The sequence below is a fragment of the Sander lucioperca genome, chromosome 11 (assembly GCF_008315115.2).
Source record: "Sander lucioperca isolate FBNREF2018 chromosome 11, SLUC_FBN_1.2, whole genome shotgun sequence".
Taxonomy (NCBI): domain Eukaryota; kingdom Metazoa; phylum Chordata; class Actinopteri; order Perciformes; family Percidae; genus Sander; species Sander lucioperca.
The window spans coordinates 22,412,770-22,433,516 of NC_050183.1; the positions used below are offsets into that span (position 1 = coordinate 22,412,770).

A 20,747-nucleotide genomic window follows, 5' to 3' on the forward strand; every position below is an offset into this window, starting at 1 on the left:
CACCACAAAAGAAGCCACTTATCATTCTTCCATTCTCGTCATGTTTTCATCTTTTATTTGTGAAATCTTTTATAATGTATGCATTTCAGACATTTCAAATAGTTGGATAGCCTTTCAGATCAAAGCTGTGCTTCTTCATCTCAAAGATGATGTTTGCTGTGATCTGAGGATTTATACACTTCGCAGTTCGCAGTCAAGAACATCCTTGGGGGGTAGGTTCCTGCTTTCTTACAGTGCAGACGCTTTGCTGCTTGCTCCTGCCTCTGCTTGCATATTTCTGCTGAAAATCTTGCTTTTCCTCTGTGAGTTACAATAATCACTTATGCACTATAAAGCACTGGACTATACATACATTTTTTGTAGACATAGTAGGCTATTGCCATATTTCAAAATTTTTATGATCTCCTCACTACTGTGTGAGCGTGGCCTACCAAAAGCCTGTCCTACAGTGACTGGAAATGTGGTACTTAGCTAAAGCTAATTAGCAGCAAGATGCCTCCCTTCTCCGTGATTGCAGTTCTGGAAACCAAAATTCACCGGTTAGAAGTAAACGTGGAAGTGAACGGACCATGAGGGAATGACACCGCTTTACACTGGACCCAAAACAATGGACAAAAGCATGCTAACATACGGCTAATTAGCATTAACAAGACTACAAAGAAACAGGAGGGCTGTGGAACATGTAATAAATCAACAAGTAGTAGTCCTCCCTGGAACTCTCTTGGTCCAAAGCCTGAGAGTAAATAATTTTCCTGGGAAATGGGAGGACCAGTAACAGGCAGGGCACAGCGCCCTGAGATTTGTGATATGACAGGCTGGCCTGCATTTTCATTCAGGCAAAGCGTCTCTTCAACTCCTGTACTTAGTAGGACACAGCCGTGGACAGCTGCGAAAGGGAGAATTAGCAACAAAATGCCTCCCCAACAACCGAGTGTGCAACTGGATAACAGAATTGCTCCACTGCTGCAGGACCCTGGACTTCCATCTGATGACCTGGATTACGTCTCACTGTCACACAGCAGGGTAAGGACTGATAGCAATTCAAAAAGTAAAAAGCTACAGTGAAAGCTAACGACTGGGCCTCAAACTCTGATTGTGGATGACTGCTGTGAGATATGTAAAAAGCATGTTCAGTGAAAACACCAAAATGCTCTGCTTTAAGCCAGGAGTAAAGCTGTTCACCTGTAAACTACTTTACTTTCTGCGCCACACATCTGCTCCCTCGGCCAAGGACACGAGACAAGACGAATCTAAACAAGAGGAAGACACAAAAAAGCGCAGCAGTGAGCCCCCACCTGAACAGAGATTTGACCATGGGAGACCACAGAGCAGAGATGAGAAATTTCAACCCCCCTCTTCACCCGTCCAACACTCCTCGAACCCCCTCACCAGCCCTGATGCCTTTGAGGATCTGTATACCCCACCCATGCCATCGCTCTCTCCACTCACCCTTTCCCCCTGCCCCATGTTGGAGTTCACTGACCAGATAAAGCAGCTGGTTAATGCTGGACCAAATTTACCGCCCCTCCTTCTCCCATCATTCACCCCTGGCGTCAAACTGCCCCAGTTTTGACACAAAAGTAAAACGCCAGGCACCTCTGGCCCCTCAAGGACGGCAGCGAACTCTGTCTCCCCAGACTGATAAGGATGCTTGTGTACAAAATGCAGCAAGCTTTAACTGATATGTGCCGGGCCCAGGCTGCACGCCTAGTGGCACTCATGACTCTTTCCAGGACAAGCCCGGGCCCTGTGTATTAAATTCTTCCTCGATTTATGTTGTGATAGGTAATAGAAAAAGAATGGTGAATCCGATAAGTAAGAAGAAGCACTTAACTGCAAATTTAGCATCCATTCCTCATCAGCCACAGCCTGTCCCAAAAAATTAGGCAGAAAATTCTTTTAACACAACAATAGCCTTACTAAACGTCAGGTCTTTGGCAGGAAAAACTATTTTAATCAATGATTTTATTATTATTATTTGTTTTTTACTGAAATCTGGTTATACCATAATAACAGTGCTGCTGTTCTTATCGAGTCAGCTCCTCCCAACTTCAGATTTATGAGTGAGAATAGATTGAATAAGAAAGGAGGTGGAGTCCCCATTTTGTTTAATGACTCATTCCAATGTACACAAATATCTAATGGAAATTTTGCGTCTTTTGAATATGTGGCTATTCAGCTGAGGTCCTCCCCTCAAGCTATATTTCTAAATATCCACAGGCCACCTAAATACTAAGTTTCAGGGGCCCGCCGTGACGTTTGTAACTCCCCTGATTTTAATTAGCTCCTCCAACAGGGAACGTGGCAGCAGAATTGCAGCCTTCAAAGTAATTTCAACAGCTTTACTTTTCCTGTGCCCCTACACAGTCCTCATATGAACATGCAGAATAATCAACATGTTCAGAAACGGGGACCCATAATTAAGACGTATGCGCTTTTGTGAATCTATTTTTATTTATTTTTTTCATGTTTTTTCTCCTGCATGATGTGCAAAGTTCACTTGGTAGCCCACTCAATAATTGCCAGGCTGTGAATTATAAGATTATTTTGTAAGCTATTAAAGCATTTTAGAGTGCTCCCTTTCACTGCTGGAGAAAATATTGAGCAGGATTTGACAGCCCCCGCTTGTCGGGCTGCACTGTGTCATTAGAGGCAATAGAAAGAGAGAGCGCTTTAGCATAAAGCCCAAACCATATTCCCTCCATCTCCTCGTAATGCCTAATGTTAGGTAGCGTACTTAGCGGGTTAAAACCAGATTAGGCTCTCAGCTTAGTGTAAGTGATCCATTACAAATTGTATGTGTGTGTGTGTGTGTGTGTGTGTGTGTGTGTGTGTGTGTGTGTGTGTGTGTGTGTGTGTGTGTGTGTATTAGATGGGGTATGAGGTAATTGATTTTGGTGGAGGCGGTATCTGAAGACAGACATAGGCACATAGAAATGAATATAAAGAAACTGATAGCGAAGTAGGGAGAGAGACCAAAGGACAGACAGGCATAAAGCCAATAGATATGAAGAAATACAGAGAGTAGTAAGATGGGAAGAAAAGCCACGAAAAGACAAAAACCAAGAGATCAATAGAGATACAGATGCAGTAGAGGGAGGAACAGGCTACAGGCTGATAGATAAAGATTCAGAGAGGTGGGGATATATTTTCTATGTTAGCCCAATCCTGACCTCACATTAGATATGCCTACATTTATGTTCTCTGAGAAAAATCTAATTGTTGCTCATTTCAACATTATTTTGTGCAATATTTTCCATCAAAGACTCCAGTGCCTACCTGATCTGCACATGCACTGGGTCATAGATACCTGCACTTATTTGCAGTGTAGCTTTGTGGTTTTGTATCATGTTTTTGTATCAAGCACCGTGAACTCGGTGCGACTTGCAATTTTGACCAATCACCACAACGTTTCTGCAAATTTGACCAATAACCGGAGTTTCCTGCGACATCAACCAATCACAGCAGTCCCACTTGCCAGACTTTGAGTCAGTATTTGACTCTGAAAGCCACTGACCAAGCGGGATTGAGAATGGGTTGACGTAACACACATACGTCGCTAGTAAGGCTTGTATCACGTGGATGCGCCGACAGTTTTGTTGTCATTACTTAGAATTCGTCATGGGGGAGACAGAAACTACGCACTATAGCTTTAAGTAAATTGTAAGTTGTTAGTTGCAGCCCTATCTGCATTTATAAAGATCTTCAAATCTGTCAAACATAGTTGTTATAAATAGTAGTTGTTTTAATATAAAAAAAATTCACCATGCCATTAAAAATGTTGTGAACTTTTTGGTAAAGAAGGTAAGGTCTGCCCAGAACTTCAGAAACTGGTTTGTGCCAACAATCTTAGTCTTAAAGGAATATAATACAATAATCTATCTTGGAAATACCTCTTTTAGGCTTGAAAGGTGTCTCTAAAAGTTTTGCTCCTGTGGAGAATGGCTGCCCTAGTTGGTGTGGATTCCCAACAGTTACAATGGCTTTTAGAGCTATATACAATACTTATGTGTTGCGCTATTGCCTCCTCATAGCTCTAAAGCTCTGTTTGAAATTTAGCCATTGTGAAGGGACATTTGGAACATATCGAACATGCACAATAATGATGAAAAAGTGGACGCTGACTCAGGAGCAGTTTGAAAGGTTTCTATTTTTTGGATACGTTTTAAAACTTTGTTGCCATACCTTTAGGTTTTGAAGTAGCTAAACCTGCTGTCTTGAAATAAAAGCCACATCGGACCAGCTTCGACTGAGTAGTCATAATTTGTGATTGAAGCACCATTTTTTAGCACCAACAATCACTCATCATTCAAATGTTTTCTGGCTGTGTTGTTCCCTCTGATAAGTGGCAGAAACACCAGCTGCCAATGTTTTAATTTGAATAATGTAACTGAGTGATTTGTGGGCCTGGAACCTAAACTCCAGCATTCAACTTCCCATTTCCTGTGGAGCCTGACTATTTATTGTGCACTCATGATTAGACATGGAACTTGGCATTACGTAATGTTGCTTTTGTTGCTGAATTGTTGTGAATGTGTGTGTGATGTAGTACTAGAGTATAAACCACAAAGAGTATCATCACCTCACACTTAAATAATCTTTTCTGTCTTGCCGTTTTTGGTGGTCGTTTGACACGTGACCACAAATTTCTCCTACTTTTGGAATAGAAGCAATTCATTATTTAATTAACATTACATTGATTGATGCGTAAAATGGTTCCAGAAGCTTGACGGGGGCTGGACTGTCATTTTGGAGGTCAATCCCAAGACAATATATACCAGTGATGACAATTTTGGGCATGCTGTAGTTTACCTTGTGCTTGATGTTCAGTCACTAGTCATATCTCAAAATGTTCACAATGACCCATACAATCATTCTATACAAATATCATACCCTTTTGAAGCTGATATACATATAACATTGTCCAGGTGTCTAATCACCATTTATGACTCTTGGATATCTGCTTCAGTCTGTATCATTTAAATAGAGACTCAGTATTTGAAGATGAAGTCTCTCTGGTTTTGGCCATCTGAACAAATGCTACATTTTAACTCTGTCTGCTGGATTTGGCTTCTTTATCTCTCATCACGAGTTATGGAAGACAAGAGCCAGAAATGATACTAAACGTATCCTCCACACTACCAGTTGTCAGGCTTTCACTTTCACTTCCAACATGTAGCATCATTAACAAAGAAATGGGATTCTTCAAAAATCATTAAAATTAAAACACGTCACTGTTTTTGGTTTCCTTTTATATTCATGTTTTACATTTAAAAAAATGACTGAAGTTTTGCATACCCTACATGATATCTCTAGTGATATATCATTCAATGTGTTTTATATAAGGAAACTAGAAATGGCCTCAGGCACCCCAACAAGATAGCTGAAAAAGTTTGAAAAAGCACGGTTTACTGTACAAGAGTTGTGCGACGTGTTTTACTTTTGATGGACTTGCATTACGGCTCGCACTGGTCTGCACTTCACTTTGTGTGCAAAGAAAGTAAGAAAAGTAAGAAATATATCAATCAAAAACAGGATAAGTCATAATCAGGATACTAGTGTGTAACGTCACATTGCTGATGATTTTGGTAAGAATCTTTTGAGACACCATCACATATCAATATACTGTATATTACAGCGGTGAAACACTATTTCGAGCCTAGCCTGCAGGACTCCAGGGTCAGAATAACAGCACGTAACTTTCTGCCGTTAGGGGTCTCTCAACCAAAACAATGGATTGTAAACAAGGACTTTTAATGACGTTGGGAAGTTGCGTGGAATTATTGGAGTTATAGTTTTTGTTAAACACCATCGCTGGTTAGAATGCATTCAAGTTTATTCACGTTACGTTTAGTAATGTTTATTCATGTCATTCTAATAAAATAAACACAATTAATTTTTTCTTGATTCGATCTGTATTGGTGGCTGACCAGTTAGCTAGTGAGCCAGCAAGCTAACATTAGCCAGCAGCTAAAACCACACAGTCACAATATATTTGTCGGGGAAGTGAGGCAGACAGACCGGGGTGTGCTAGCTGGCTAAATTAGCATTAGATTAGTCGTCTATCTATAGGCTAATGTTAACGTTACTGGTGAACTCATTCGTGGGTTAGCCCAGTGCTGCTTTTATCCGTGGTCAAAACAATCAAACTACTAATAACTTTATGAGCGTGTTGAATGATGTTGTTAGCCTCGTGAGACCGTCCTGATCTCGCAAGCTCCAGTTTTCCACTCGCAGATCAGTCTGGCATCTTGAGACAGAGAAAATTTGGAGCCGTTCGCCAAACGACCGACCAATCAGTGTCGGTTTTGAGGCGGGTTTAGGTGTGACGCAACGAGAAGCGACTGTTAAGTCTAAACAACATGGCAGCTTCCACGGGTGAGATGAGCGTAGCTATCGCGCAAGTTTTATCCGAATTAGAAAGTATTCCTTCATTGAAAGAAGAGCAAAAAACGGCACTGGAGGCTTTTCTCGGAGGAAAAGATGTTTTTGCTCTTCTCCCGACTGGTTTCGGCAAGAGTTTGATACATCATTAATCTGATTGGTTGATTTGGCCCGTCCATCACCAACATAGGTGGTGATAGACAGATGGTTTATCCAATCAGCTAACCAGTAGTTCTCCAACGGAAAGTTCCCAGATGGATATGCCGAGCAAATCCATCTGACGGAGTCAGGTTATGATGTTGTAACCCTATAATGTTATCCACCAAGCATTAGCATTAACGCTAGCTACTTGTCAACCAGCACATTGTAGTAACGTTAAGCTGGATCGATAATGATATGTGACAGTAAATAAGATCTCTGCTGTATTACTGTGTTGCAAAGTGGCATGTAATTAATCACAAAATGATGCCTTGTGGCAGAAAAAGCAGTATTACAGTTCCAAGTATTTTTTTCTGTGACATTGTATGATTTACAATTACTCTTGAATGTATCATCATCTGGCTGCCAGTGTTTTGACGGAAGTTACGAGTAACTAGCGGGTGAAAGGTTATATGACGCCACTGACAGCCATGACTAAAGGAAATGTCCCGTGTCAGAAATAAAATAACAGATTTCTCTGGGTTTGACATTTGGTGGAAACATTTGGAATAGTGTAAGTACACAACTCCAAAAAATATATAACATAGGTATGGTTGTTTTTAGACATTTTAATGCAGAAATGTTACATATTGTACCTTTAATAAATGACATTGAGTTGTGTTGTTGTCCAGGTGCATGATTGCAGGGCGGCATTGTCCGGAGGCATGGTGATATTTTCCTGCAGGTCGAAAGCTCACAGTGCAAGGCCTGCAACTGTCTGTGGTGCAATTTAATGGAGATCTCCAAAATCACTTTGATTTTGACCAGCCCAACCCTGAGCTTCGGCTAAATCGGCTAAACTTTTGTTCAGCGTACTATTCTACTGTACTATGAATCAGTAATGCATTTTATTTGATCTCCTATGGGTACTAAGATGTGATGCAATTCAAGTCTGAACACTGGTTTTGAGAGAAACTGCTCATCACAAAGCATTTTAGCTTCATCACCATGGTTACATTGGACTTAAAAGTTGTTTCTCAGTATCACATTTTTATTTATATGCTTGTTTGTTTTAGCCTTACTCGTGCCCTTTGTGGCCTTAGTACGTTAGCATGGTTCGATGTTTTAACAATTCAAATTAATTCTGTTTGTCTTCTGGCGCTTTAGGGTGCCAGAAGGTGCTGTAGTGTTTTTATATATCATAGAAAACGTCAGTACTTGCAGCATTAAAATCCTTTGAACTGGAGCTATTTGGTGGACGGATCTATTACATTTAGTGTGTTTTTCTTAAATACTCAACCTTTGCAAAACAAAACTCCAACTATCCTCTTCTTTTCACACATTTTCTCTTTTTCATGTTTTTCTCTTTATTGTCAGAATACACACACAGTGATATTTTAGCTACACATTGCAGATCAATTTATTACCACCTCATTTCACAGCCCATTAATCCGTCCGTGGCTGTTTTCATGTGAGGCTGTTTAAGGCTTTATAGGCTTCTAATGCTCTTTACATTCACTCTGTTCCTCCCTTTTATCCTAATTGCACAGTTTTTTTATGTGTGTGGTTTTATCAATGGGCCGTTTTACACATTGCTGTTTTATTTTTATTTTTAATCATTGAGCTTGTATCAATGAAGGAAAGGAAGTCTATTGGGAATTCTAACTAAGGCTTCACATAACTTAACATAAAATATCAAAGCCTTCCACAGATTTAGATGACAAACAGTAGGCAATTCTAATTTTGTTGGCAAAAAAACCCACTGAGCTCCCTGAAAAGACAGACAGCTGACGTTTTTAGTTTCAGGAAAAGGTGATTGTCTATTGGAAAGAAAAAGAGAAAAAAAAATTGGGCATGATTGGAAGAGATACTCTGATGATAAGGAGTACTATTCATTTGAAATGTGATATCACTGGCATGAAAAAGAGGCTAACATTTGTCTTAGGTATCAAAATTAATTAATTAATATTTAACTGTAGTATTCATCAGTAGTATTGTTTCTATGACATATATCAGGTGTGTGTCACAGTGGATTCCCCCTACATAGTTGCTCCCTATTGGCTTTCAAGCTAATGTGTTGTCTTTCTCTCTGTGTATCTGTCTGTCTGTCTGTCTTTATGACTGTCTGTTTGGGATTTTGGTTGTTCGTGCCCACACTTTTATCTTATTTGTTTGTCACTTTGCCACATTCGGCCTGTCATTTTTTTTCTTTGCTTTTTTTTTTTTTTTTTTACTGTCTCCATCCTGCATCCTCTCCACAAACTGCTTTCTGCCTGTTTTTGAATGTCTGCTTTAAATGTATCTTTGTGTTTGTCTCTTGCCTGCTCGTCTCTCTCCCGTCCCCGTCCATTTATGTCTGTGCATGTCTTTCTTTGTGTCTGTCCTCGTCTTTGTCTGTCTTTTCCTCGTCTTTGTCTGTCTTTTCCTCTCGTCGCTGTCTCCATAATATCCCCTCCTCCAGCCTTTGTGACTTTGCTGAACGGGGACCAGGCTCAGGATGCCATCCGCTCCCTCCATCACAGCACTGTCCGGGGACGCTTGATCAACGTCACGCTGCAGCCCACCGACTCCCTTCTCTGCCTCACCAACCTGCCCCACACCTTCACTGCCCAGCAGTTAGAGGAGCTGGTACGTGCCTATGGGAACATCGAACGCTCCTTCCTGGTGTACAGCGAGCTGACGGGCCACTCCAAAGGATATGGGTTTGTTGAATACATGAAGAAGGATTCTGCTTCACGGGCCCGTTCTGAGCTGCTGGGCCGACCACTGGTATGTTAGAGTGCTTGTTAAAACTATCCTGTTATGTTTGATTATTTGACATTGTTGCTTAGAACTGAAGGTTCGAAAGACTCCTGATTTTTTTTTTTAACCCATTTGGATAAGGACAAAAGATGCATTTTAAGCTGCATCTCATAACCCTTGAATTGCCTCCTTGAGTCCTCCACTTGCCTCCCTTCTGCGTCTTAGTCCCTCCCACCGTGTAGGCACGGGAGAGACGCGAGGAAATCATGGGAGAACAGGGGCAACGAGCAAATGTGTTTTAGAGGGATGAGACGTACTTTCCTCTGAAACGTCACATGGATTTGTCAGCTGTACTGTATGGGCGGAGTTAGCAACTCCTTCAGCTGCACGGCTTCCGGGAAGGCTGCTCTCGTGTTTCCTCAGCTATAGCTCCTCGATGATCCCTCCTCGATGATCCCTCCTCGGTCCTCGGGACAGAAGTAAGAGGTTTGAGATGGCCTTCACCGAGGAGGGACAGAACAACTTCTGGTTCAGCCGAGGATCGAGGAGTCGAGGAGCTATCAAATAAGGGTTATGAGATGCAGCCCATGTTTGCTGGGCTAAACCTAGGCTAAATTGATTTGACTTAAATTGGCTCTCCTTGACTGCAGTTAAATTTAGGTTTCAGTTTTACTTGATTTGATGAAATCCTACCTAACATTTTATTTAAAATTCCTGATTGTAACAAAGGTTTTGTTTATACTGGATTGGACTACTGGCCAACACAATGCAAGCTAAATATTTATATAGTTTTATTTCATTTAGCTCCAAACAAAGCTGTGACCAACTGAGAGCAGAAAAAAAGAGTGATACATTTGAGTCTCTCGACACATCTTCACATTGAGTTGTTTATTTCCATAAAAATTGGCTATAACTTATGATCATCATTTTTGGTTTGTAGAAACTGGCCATACATACAGGTAATCAGTAAAAATAGTTAGAGTTGGATTTAAATTTTTCACCTGAGTATGAAATATGAAATTGCAGTTTAAAACAAATTATCTGTCTGTCTTACAAATCTAATTCTGTACTCTAATTGTGCAGGACGATCGCTCATTGATGGTGCAGTGGATGGACGTCAACCAGCTGAGCCAAGAGGAGAACCTGCACTCCAAGTGTCTGTGTATAAACCGGCTGCCGCTGGACCTCTGTGACTCTGAAGAACTGACCCAGCTCTTCTCGGAAACCTACAAACCTGTCTTCTGCCAGGTGAGTGTGTGTATTTTTCTGTGTGTGTGTGTGTGTCTGTGTGTGTGTCTTTGCATTACAAGTATTTTCTATAAAAAGTTATCAATTCTTTCCATTTCATAGCATGTTGAAAGCGGAGACATCCAAATACGACAGGCAATTTAGCAAAAATAACAACAGGCTAAAAAATATGTGATGGAGCCTTTTAGTTTTCACACCTCGTATGAGCAAGATCACATCTGCAAAATGATGTATCCAAGAGGTTACGGCTCATTAAACATGTCTGTTGAGATATATGTTCCCAAATTCTGTTTTCCATTTCCTCAGAGCCTCATAGTGTAGCAGAAGCTCTAAAAGAAAATGTTATTCATTGATAATGTCACACAAACTCCACTGAAGGATCTTCATGATATGTACGTTTAAAATGGTTCCCTCCTTCCACACCCCCGCCTTTATCCACGAACACCAACAGGTGAGAGGTGCTGGTATAAAATTCTGGGGTCAGCGTCCCTATTGGCCAATCTCATAGTATCACCAAGCAACAGTTTCCATGGTGAGGTGTGGCTGCTGTGACACCAGCCCCACCCTTCAACTCCCTCTCTCCCCACTCTGTTCTGCTCCAGTTCAGCTGTGTTACTGTATATACCACCCGGCCCCATTACATCCACAGCACCCCCACATTCCCATTTAGACATCACTCAATGGTTATCTGTCATCTGCTGCATTTCCAGTTTTAGATCCACCCCCATGCCCCCCCTCCCACATATAAATCAATACACCTGCATCATCCTGGTCCCATGATGCTTTGTGGGTGTTCAACTCATGTTGCTTCACTGTTGCAGAGCCAGCAGGCTTTGACCTATGGTTCAGCGTTTTGTGTGTGTGTGTGTGTGTGTGTGTGTGTGTGTGTGTGTGTGTGTGTGTGTGTGTGTGTGTGTGTGTTACTGCAGTTCAGCATGTATGCACTAGAAATGCTTCTGACGCCCTGTACACCAATGAACACAATGCAGAAACAACATAAACATTCAAACGAGTAGTCACAGTATTATTTCACTAACCGTGCTGCAAAGCTATTAACCATAAATGCTGCTTTGCATTTATTTGATGCACAGTTTTTTCAAGTTTGTCAGCTACTGGGGATACCTTTGAGTTCAATACAAGAAAACACAAACGTTGTGTGAAAAGCGTCACTCCCAGTTCACCGGCACTGTTTTAAGGGGCATACCCAGCTATGATTAGTGCAGCCTGTTTGGTTCATTTTCTACCGTTAAGATTGATATATTTGGGCATCCCAGAAGTTCAGTTCAGACCTTTATTGTCCCTTGAGGGATACATTGCAGTACACAAACACAGCATACAAGAGGACATGGGACATTATTTACAACAGTTACAGTAAACAACCAAATGAAAAAGATGTATCTGTTCGTTAAAATTATCAAAACATTGGAATGGAAGCGGTGATAAAAGTGAGGTTGAGCAGTGCAGTGAAGGTTCAGTGCAAATGTATTGCGCTTTGAACAATGGAAAATTTAAACGTATTGCTTTTTTACCCTGGGGAACCTGTAACTCTGCCGTGAAGGGAGAAAAACATATTCCTCCAAGAGTGGGTGGTCAGAGCTGGATAAGATCGACCATGCCTTCTACAAAACATCTGTCTGTCACAGAGGTGTTGAAGATGCTGACCATATAATTGCAACATCCCTGGTTTGATGACATGCAGCCCTTCATATATGTTTGCTTCTTTGTTCGCTGCATATTAATTTGTGTTATACCATTACCTTATGTCTTACTGTTGTCAACTGTAGTCTGTGTTACATAAACCTTCTTCCTCCTCTGTGTACATAGGTAGAACTCAGCCCTTGTGTTACTTTTTCTCTGTGCAAAGTGCTCTTAACCTGTGGCCCTGAACGCTATAATTTTGCTACCCACGAAAGAGCCCTCCAGGCAGCACTTTAGCTTAAGTCATCCTGGAGAGAGGAGAGGGTAAAGAATGTCAACCATATTAGAGGGAAGGACAGCAGGATGGAGACAGTAAGGAGGGCTGGGAAGGAGGAAGGATGGTGCTGATAATGCCAGACCTATTAGAAAGGATGGAGTGAGGGAGGAGAGGGCTGACAGTGTCAGGCTTAATAGAGGGACGGAGGGAGACGGAGGGAGGTGGACAGCTGAAGTGAAATGGCGAAGAGACTTACTGTCAGTCACAGTAAGAAGATTGTTGGCATATTTGTAAATGTAATAATGATGGCCTACTAGGAGACAAATAAGAACAAATTTGGTCGGTAATAAACTAATATCTGTAAAAGGATGGAGATGTAGATGGCTTCACAGAGTTAGGGAGGGTGGATGGGTTTAACAGAAATGGACTAGGGATGGAGACAGGTTTATGAAAACAATACTATCCACTCTCTACAGGCAACAGGGCAAATTAATGGCAGACTGAGCTGAGACAGTTACTCTTGTCTTGCTCCATAAGGTTGTCATGTGTTGGTAAAATGACATACAGCACATTTACAGTAGATGACACCCCTCTTTTATTTGTTTTTTTATTGTCCTGTATGTTCCTTAGCAACAGCTGGAACCATTTGCCACAGTTAGGGCAGCAGGTCACCTACTGCTCAGACGAGCGCTTTCCAACTATACACATTATATCTGGCCATGTTACATGATAACGTATAGACAATGATGCACCAAACATTTAAAATGACACCATTTGATATTATGGTGCAGCCATTACAAGAAAAGAACAGGGTCTCTGTTTTAAAGGTGCCACATAATGTACTGTACTGTAGGTGTTATTTAGATGCCCATGTAATGCAAGGGGGGAAGTGGTAGTCGTGCTGAAATGTTTATACTACTCTCACTTACTCAACTGAGGACAGTATGCAGTTCCTACTATGCTATCTTGAGTTAATCTGAGCTTTTACACTTGCTGTTATTAACAGCTGGTGCTGTGAAGCACTTCAAAATCGCTCCAGGATATGCTTGTTTGGAAAAAATACAAAAGAATACAGGAAGAAAGGTAGCACAACAGCCACCATGGCAATAATATCCAGTTACTGGCGACATGTTTTAATTTACAAGCACGGCCAAAAAGCATCATAGCCGCTTAGAAACAAGGATGTTGACTAAATCAAAAACAGTGTTTTTCTCAGCACCAAGAGAAACAAAGTGACATTTACAAGAATGTGGGATGAATCTGAGATAATTCTGGATACATGCAAGTATAGGACTATGAAAAAAAAACAGATCATAAAATAGGGGTGGGTGGATATAAAGATTGATTAAAAATAGATAAACCTCAACAAATCAGCACCTTTCTACGATGAACTACATAGAATGTAAGGGGGAAAACATTCAGTAGCAACACAAAAAGCTAATTTTGAATACAAAAACAAATATCTTCCTCGCGACCATTGGTACTCATGCACAAGCTAATTTCCAAGTACAATCTTAAGATGGTTGACACATTTTTTTGCTCCTCTTTGGTGGAACTTTCAGCGTTTTCAAAAGTTTTATTCAAAGAAAGAATAAATCTGAGATCAGTTTCATGTTTAACTCCATCTTTTGCTGCACACAAAGATAATGAAAAACCTCCACAAACACTTGTTTGTTGAATTAAAACTTAGTTTTAGTATAATTGTTTCATGTGAGATCACCTTAAGAAATCATCTTAAGACTAATGATTTCTTGATTATTATCTGGGGCCTTCCACTTCTAAATGATCTGTTTTTAATAATAGTCACACACCACTCAGTCTCTCTCACTTTAATGTACACACACATCCTCAGCCTGACTCCTTCAGCTCTCCCCATAAAGATCTTTACAGTTGATCTGTGACACTGTCATGTACCTGTCTTCACAGACAGCTGTGACAGGGCTGTCATGACCTCATCACTCGGTTCAGACAGCTGATGTCGCCATTTATACTCATGTCAGACACGCACACATACACACACAACACACACACACACACACACACACACACACACACACACACACACACACACACAAGTTTTAGTCCTGCCGGTGCCTCAGTCAGCATCTCTTGGCTGAAGACCACGACTTGAGGTCAAGAGCTGTCAGACACACCGATAACTAGCTTAGCATCTTTGGTTTCTGCACTTTTACACACACACACACACACACACACACACACACACACACACACACACACACATACTTATGGTATATATTGTTTTTGGGAAAAGATAAGAAGTTTACATTGTTTTACTAAAGCATCAATACCTGCAAACCTGCACATGGTACCTTTAGTCTTTGATCAAACATCCTTCTGGCCTTTGTGACTTTGGTAAAACGTCCTTACTTGTATTTTAGATTTCTGCTATTGAACCAATTATACTTGCTGATGTTTAGACTGAAGTAACTTTTAATGTCAACCAAGGAACATATGTTAATATTGTGTCTTTTTATGCAAAAATACATTAAGTTGACCCAGACAAATCAATTTACAGATGAAGGTAAGTTGCACTCTAGGCTACATCTAAATGTAAGACCTACAGCAGTAGCAAAAATGCATTAATTTGTATTTTTTTGAGGATACACATGAACACAAAGAAAGAAATAAGACTTGCATACTGTACAAACACGCCTACTTGAAATTTACATAATTGTTTGTGCAGATCTAAATAATGATTGACTATTTTATATAGTGTGAGTGCAACTGGAGAACATTTTAGTAGAGAGAGGTTCACTCAGTCTTCACATCATTACTAACACATGCACACAACACACATAGTTGATGGTAGCTTGAATACCATTTGCACACAAACCAATATGAATCCAATTTGATATATAATGTATGTTTTGCACTTTCCACTCTGGTCCTTTTTGTTGTGTGTGCGCACACAAAAATAATGATTAGCAAGTTTTTATTTGTCTTCCCTCCTGTCTTTTCGGGCTCATATCCTCTCACTGTCTTCACTTGTCAGTCACTTAATCAATCACTGATGTTTTTCTCCTTCACTCCTCTTTCCTCCTCCTCTTGTTCTCGCTATGTTCTCCTAACTCCCACTCTGTCTCTTTCTTCCATCCATCCATCCATCTCTCAAGTGGTAGAGTGGTTCATTTCCATGCAGTTTGCTTAATGTATGCTGGTAATAATAGCCTATCGACCTACTCCTCCACACATACATCCATTTTCCTCCCTCGTTCCCTCCATCCATCCATCCATCCTCTGTTCAGACCAGAGGGAACAGCAGACGAATGAGAGGAGGGAGGGAGGGAGGGAGGAAGGGAGGGAGTGAGTGGAGGGCCACTTGATTGAGCACTGATGGTAACAGGCATCAGCGCTCAGGCTGAGAAAGTACAAATACATTTGTCTACCACTGATTCGTAATCTCTCCATTTTTTTTACAATGAAAATGTGATATTATTGTCTTGCATAGAAGTGTGATTATATGATAGTTTTTGATGTTTAATTGCAATCACAAATCCTCTGAAATTTGGTGCTTGAATGGGCCTTCTTGTATGTAATGTATAGCTGATTATTATTAAGGCAAAGATTCAGCGGTATTAAGCTTCTAATTCTACCATATAAATGGACTATCTTATTTGTATGTGTTGCTATAACCCATAACATTTTGCGACATTTTGTAGTTGAGAAATAAACTTGTCAGTGCTTCTTTTTTGGTGGGCAAACATGTATTAGAGACATCAAACATTTCTTTGGTGTTTCTGTTCTAACATTTGTTGTTATGACCACCATGATCAACGATACTGAAGTATGTGCAACAATCTATTACTGGCGGATGTATCAACCCGTCTAGCTCTACTCTGAATGCTCAGTGTGTCCTAGACCTATAGAATCTACAATTACTTACTTCAAATGCAATTTGCAAAAAACACATGAATATGATGTGGATAAATGAAAAAAGCTCAGGTACACTTGATCTGTGCACCAGATACTTAAACAATCTGAAACAGTGGACACATCCTAAATAAATCAAGTACTCCTTGTGTATTTTTTCACTATTTTAATAGAATTCAGCCACCTACACAGCAGTAGGTCAAGTGGTGTTTTTTTTAACCATAAGCCATTAGCTTTTAGCCACTGTCATTATCCAATAATATCCATTAGCTTTAAGTTATTAGCCTGCCTGCATTATTTAGCTGCTCCTTACACACTAGAAATGACTGAACCTTCTTGACAGAAAAGTCCGTCTTCGGAAGTAATGTTACTGGTCAGCAGTATTTTTATTGACCAGCAACCATACAGAAAATGTGATAACATTACCTTTCCATCTTGTTCACTGGATGTGGCCATTACATTGGTAGCAAGATTTTATTTGGATTAGATCAGTCCACATTTTGGATGTTTTTACACACATACAGAAAAGTGTGTGTGGACTGTTGCTTGCAATGCAGGAAGAGCAAGAAGACAATGTATCTCTTACATCATGTCATTTTTATTTATCTTTTTTGACAAAAGGAGCTGAGACAGGCTCTTTTATCTCCCCCACAACACAGTTATCTTTCAGTTACTGTCTGACACAGATACACACACACACATGCACACACACACAAAAACACACATACTGTACTTGAAAGTGGAAGTGTGTACATTTGCACCTTTGATCCCCTCTGTAAGTTCTTGTTGTGGTGTGTTTGTGTGAGTTTGATAGATAGATGGACTTTTTTGATCCCAAACTGGGAAATTTCTGATGAATACATTTGTTAGCCTAACAATATGACTGAATTAACATTGGACTTGTGCTGGCTTTGCTGTCTCACGCTGACTATATCACCATGGTAACTTTGGCTGAATACTGTCGATAGCCTGCTCTGGAGGATATTGTGTTTTGGCCATTGAATCCAAATATATAAAATATCCCATAATCCCATAATATATAATATTTATGGATAAATGGTATTACGATTTCTAGATGGGGCCATGAACTTGATGCAGAAATGAAAAGAGAGTTTGCATGGACCTCCTTTGCTTATCCTGATGATTTATTAAACGATAGAATAAATGAAAGTAATGTTTCCAGGCTTTTTGCCCTCTCTGGTGAGAGAAAAAAAGAGTGCTTCTATTAAGCAGCATGCAGCTTATATTTGATGATTAGAATTATCAGTGAGCACATTGCCTCTTGCATATTGAAGAGAGAACCTAGTGAACTCGTAGATAACGGGTGACATCTGAAAGGTGTTAAAGGGCAGTAGATGTTATGTTTCGGGTGTCAGTTACTGTAATCAGACATAAGGTATTGTATGATAGTTGAATTTTAATAAAAGAACATATATAGTTACACATATAATAATTCATGTTGTGTTTGGGCACAATTCTTGTTTCTTCACTGCTGGCAGCAACAAATAGAACCATTCATAAGCATTGCTGTATCCATCCACAGTGGTTACAGGTTTCATTTTGCCCACTTGATCCTGAACAGGAATATCTCAGTGAGGCACTTCAGATCATCCATCCATCAATAATCTGTTGCTGCTTATCCTGTTCAGGGTTGCAGGGGGCAGTTTATCACATGACTGACACACAAACACATCCATCCATCCCCCCTGGATCACTTAAGTGAGAATTATACTGGACGCATCCAAGGTGGCGCGCGCCATCGTGACGTCAAAATGATGTCATATCCTGCCGGCGCGTCCGATTTATGGCGCGCGCACGGCTCTTTTTTTTCAGCGGCGCGCAACAAAGCGGAAACGGGAGGCCTGAATGAGTTCGCCGACAACCGGATGCCAGGACTCTCACAGTGACTGCAAGTCTCTCTTGTAAACTTACTAGGTCAAGATGAGTTCTTTTATGGAGAATGAAAGGCTTGATCCGACGAAGTAGGTCATCCAATCAAATCGAAGCATTGACGGCAATGCTGCTGCCAGTTCTGCCATTGTTTACTTTTTTCTTCTTCTTCTAGTCCGTAGAAAGAGCAGCGTCCGTAGCCTTTGCTCATTAGCGCCACCGCTGTTCAGGAGAAGACCGCAACTAGTGTCGCGAGCACCAGCGCGGGTATAAATAGTCACGGCGATCCCATGACGTCACATTTGTACGCGCCAGCTGGGCTGCGTCCAGTATAATTCTCGCTTTAACCTACATGTTCTTGGATTGGGGGGGGTAACCAAAACCCAATCAGACATGAGATAAAACATGATTATTCAGTGCTAATAACAAGAGGGACAGTAGTTGTTTTGCAAAAGGCTAAAGAGGGGAAATATTTTGTATCAAACTGCAGATCTCGCGAAAGTAAAGAAAATGAAACCGTGGAGGTTTAATTAAAGTTTAATTGGAGCAAAATGACCACAATACATTATGTGCACACAGTATGTGACAGGTTGAGTCAGTACCAATTATTCCACTGTGAGATATAACTGAGATTTCTGACTTTGAAAACTCACTTGCCAGCCCTCATTTAATGCTATTTTGTTATTTTTTTTTATCTTCCAGCTTGCTCAGGATGAGGGCAGCCCAGTGCGAGGCTTCGGTGTGGTGGAGTATGAGAACTCTGAGCAGGCGGAGGCTGTGCTGATAGAGATGGACCGAACACTGGTGGGAGGACAGGAGGTCCGTCTGTCACTCTGTACCCCCGGCACCTCAGGGAGAAGCACCCTGGCTGCACTCATTGCCGCCCAGGGTATGGTGAGTATAATGCACAAAATATTTCTTTTGATTTTGGAAAACAGTGATTTTCGCCATTGAAACATTTCCTCAAATCTGGAAGCCTATACACTGTATCACCACAACATTGGACAACAGGCTTATATGTGAACACACAAACAGTGCCAGCGCCAACTGGTTATTGGACATCCAGCGATCAGATATACATATATCTGATAAACATATACACATACATATACCCTCTGGCTGAAGTAGTCTATAGACTGATTGCGTTTCTCCACTGTCTCTTGCTGCTTAAAATAAACCAAACTCATGACACAGTAAGACACTCATACAAACACACACACACACACACACACACACACACACACACACACACACACACACACACACACATCTTACGTTGCTGAGGCGTTTGTCTTTGATGTGAAGAAGCTGTTGCTGTGCGAGCTGCATATGCAAGAGGTTCTGGAGGACTAGTCCATTACCAATGGATGGATGGATGGATGGATGGATGCTTCTGCAATGAATGAACCAATCGTATGAGTACTAATACGTTTGGGTGTGTTTGTGAGGGAGTGAGAGAGGCAGGCAATACTTGCCCCAAATATTAGATACATGTGGGTTTTTAATTGAAATTGCATTGCAACGTGGGGTTGCCTTAGACTTAAATGTCTTGATTCATTCACACACTTCCGTCTGTCTCTCTTCCTCTCTGTGACTCATAGTCTCTGTAGAGAGAATAGTGGTTGTTGCTTGAGAGGGAACTGACTCAATATACAGTATCTTCACCAGCTGATTGGAGTGTTGATGATAGTTGTTAATCCACCAATCAACTGGTAAATGCTAGTTCTCTTGGTATATGGTAAAGTGAAATGAGAAAAACCGGTAGACTGTATTTTTCATCTAATATTTTTATAGATATATTTCTTGTTTCTTCGTTATTGTGATAGCAGTGTCTTGTAATCGGTGTGTTCACTGTGAGCCATTACACTAAACACATACATTAGAATGTACTGTAGATTTACTAGGTTTCCTTATTATTGTATAATACTCCAAAGTTAATAATGGCACTCATTCACAATGTCAGTGGTAATTTAGCTGTGTTATACACAATTAACAGCCTATAGGCACCATTTACAACATTTTGCTCCTGTCACGTTGAAAGCCACAATTATTTTTTCACATGAACTGCAGGTTTATGGTTCATTATGAGTAACCCATAGGCTATGGAAAACCATAACAGCTAAGGGCAGCTTAGGACAGCTAAATTGTAGCTAAGGGCTACAATTAAAAGTCAGAGTTTGTAGCTTTCAAAGACCTAAACTGCAACACTGTTAGGCCAATTTTGAAACAATGTCCTGTACCAACACATCCATTAGTAGGGGTGAGATAATAATTAATTCATAAATTTCGTACATATATACTGACTGCTGTATTCTCTATGATTTTATTCCTGGCTGTTGCAGAGCAAGAATTATCAGATTGCAGGTAAAAGAGGTTGTGGCCTTGAGATGAATGGGTTAAAAATAACAGAGCAGAAAAGCAGAGCAGTAACAGTCACAGAGTCGGAATTGCAACAAAGAGGATGAAAAGACATTGAGAGAGAATGTGTCTCTGAATAACTTAGCTGAGGAAGATAAACAGACATGAGGAGGAAGGAGGA

At 40.7% G+C, this 20,747-nt stretch overlaps 1 protein-coding gene across 1 annotated transcript in view; it reads left to right on the forward strand.

Moving 5' to 3' along the window:
* raver2 (ribonucleoprotein, PTB-binding 2) overlaps positions 1-20,747 on the forward strand; it is an 87,410-nt gene that overhangs the window by 44,570 nt on the left and 22,093 nt on the right. Inside the window, exons 3-5 of the mRNA XM_031283817.2 lie at positions 8,984-9,291; positions 10,348-10,512; positions 18,911-19,102. Coding sequence (XP_031139677.1) covers positions 8,984-9,291; positions 10,348-10,512; positions 18,911-19,102 — 665 coding nt within the window. The remainder of the gene's footprint in view (positions 1-8,983; positions 9,292-10,347; positions 10,513-18,910; positions 19,103-20,747) is intronic.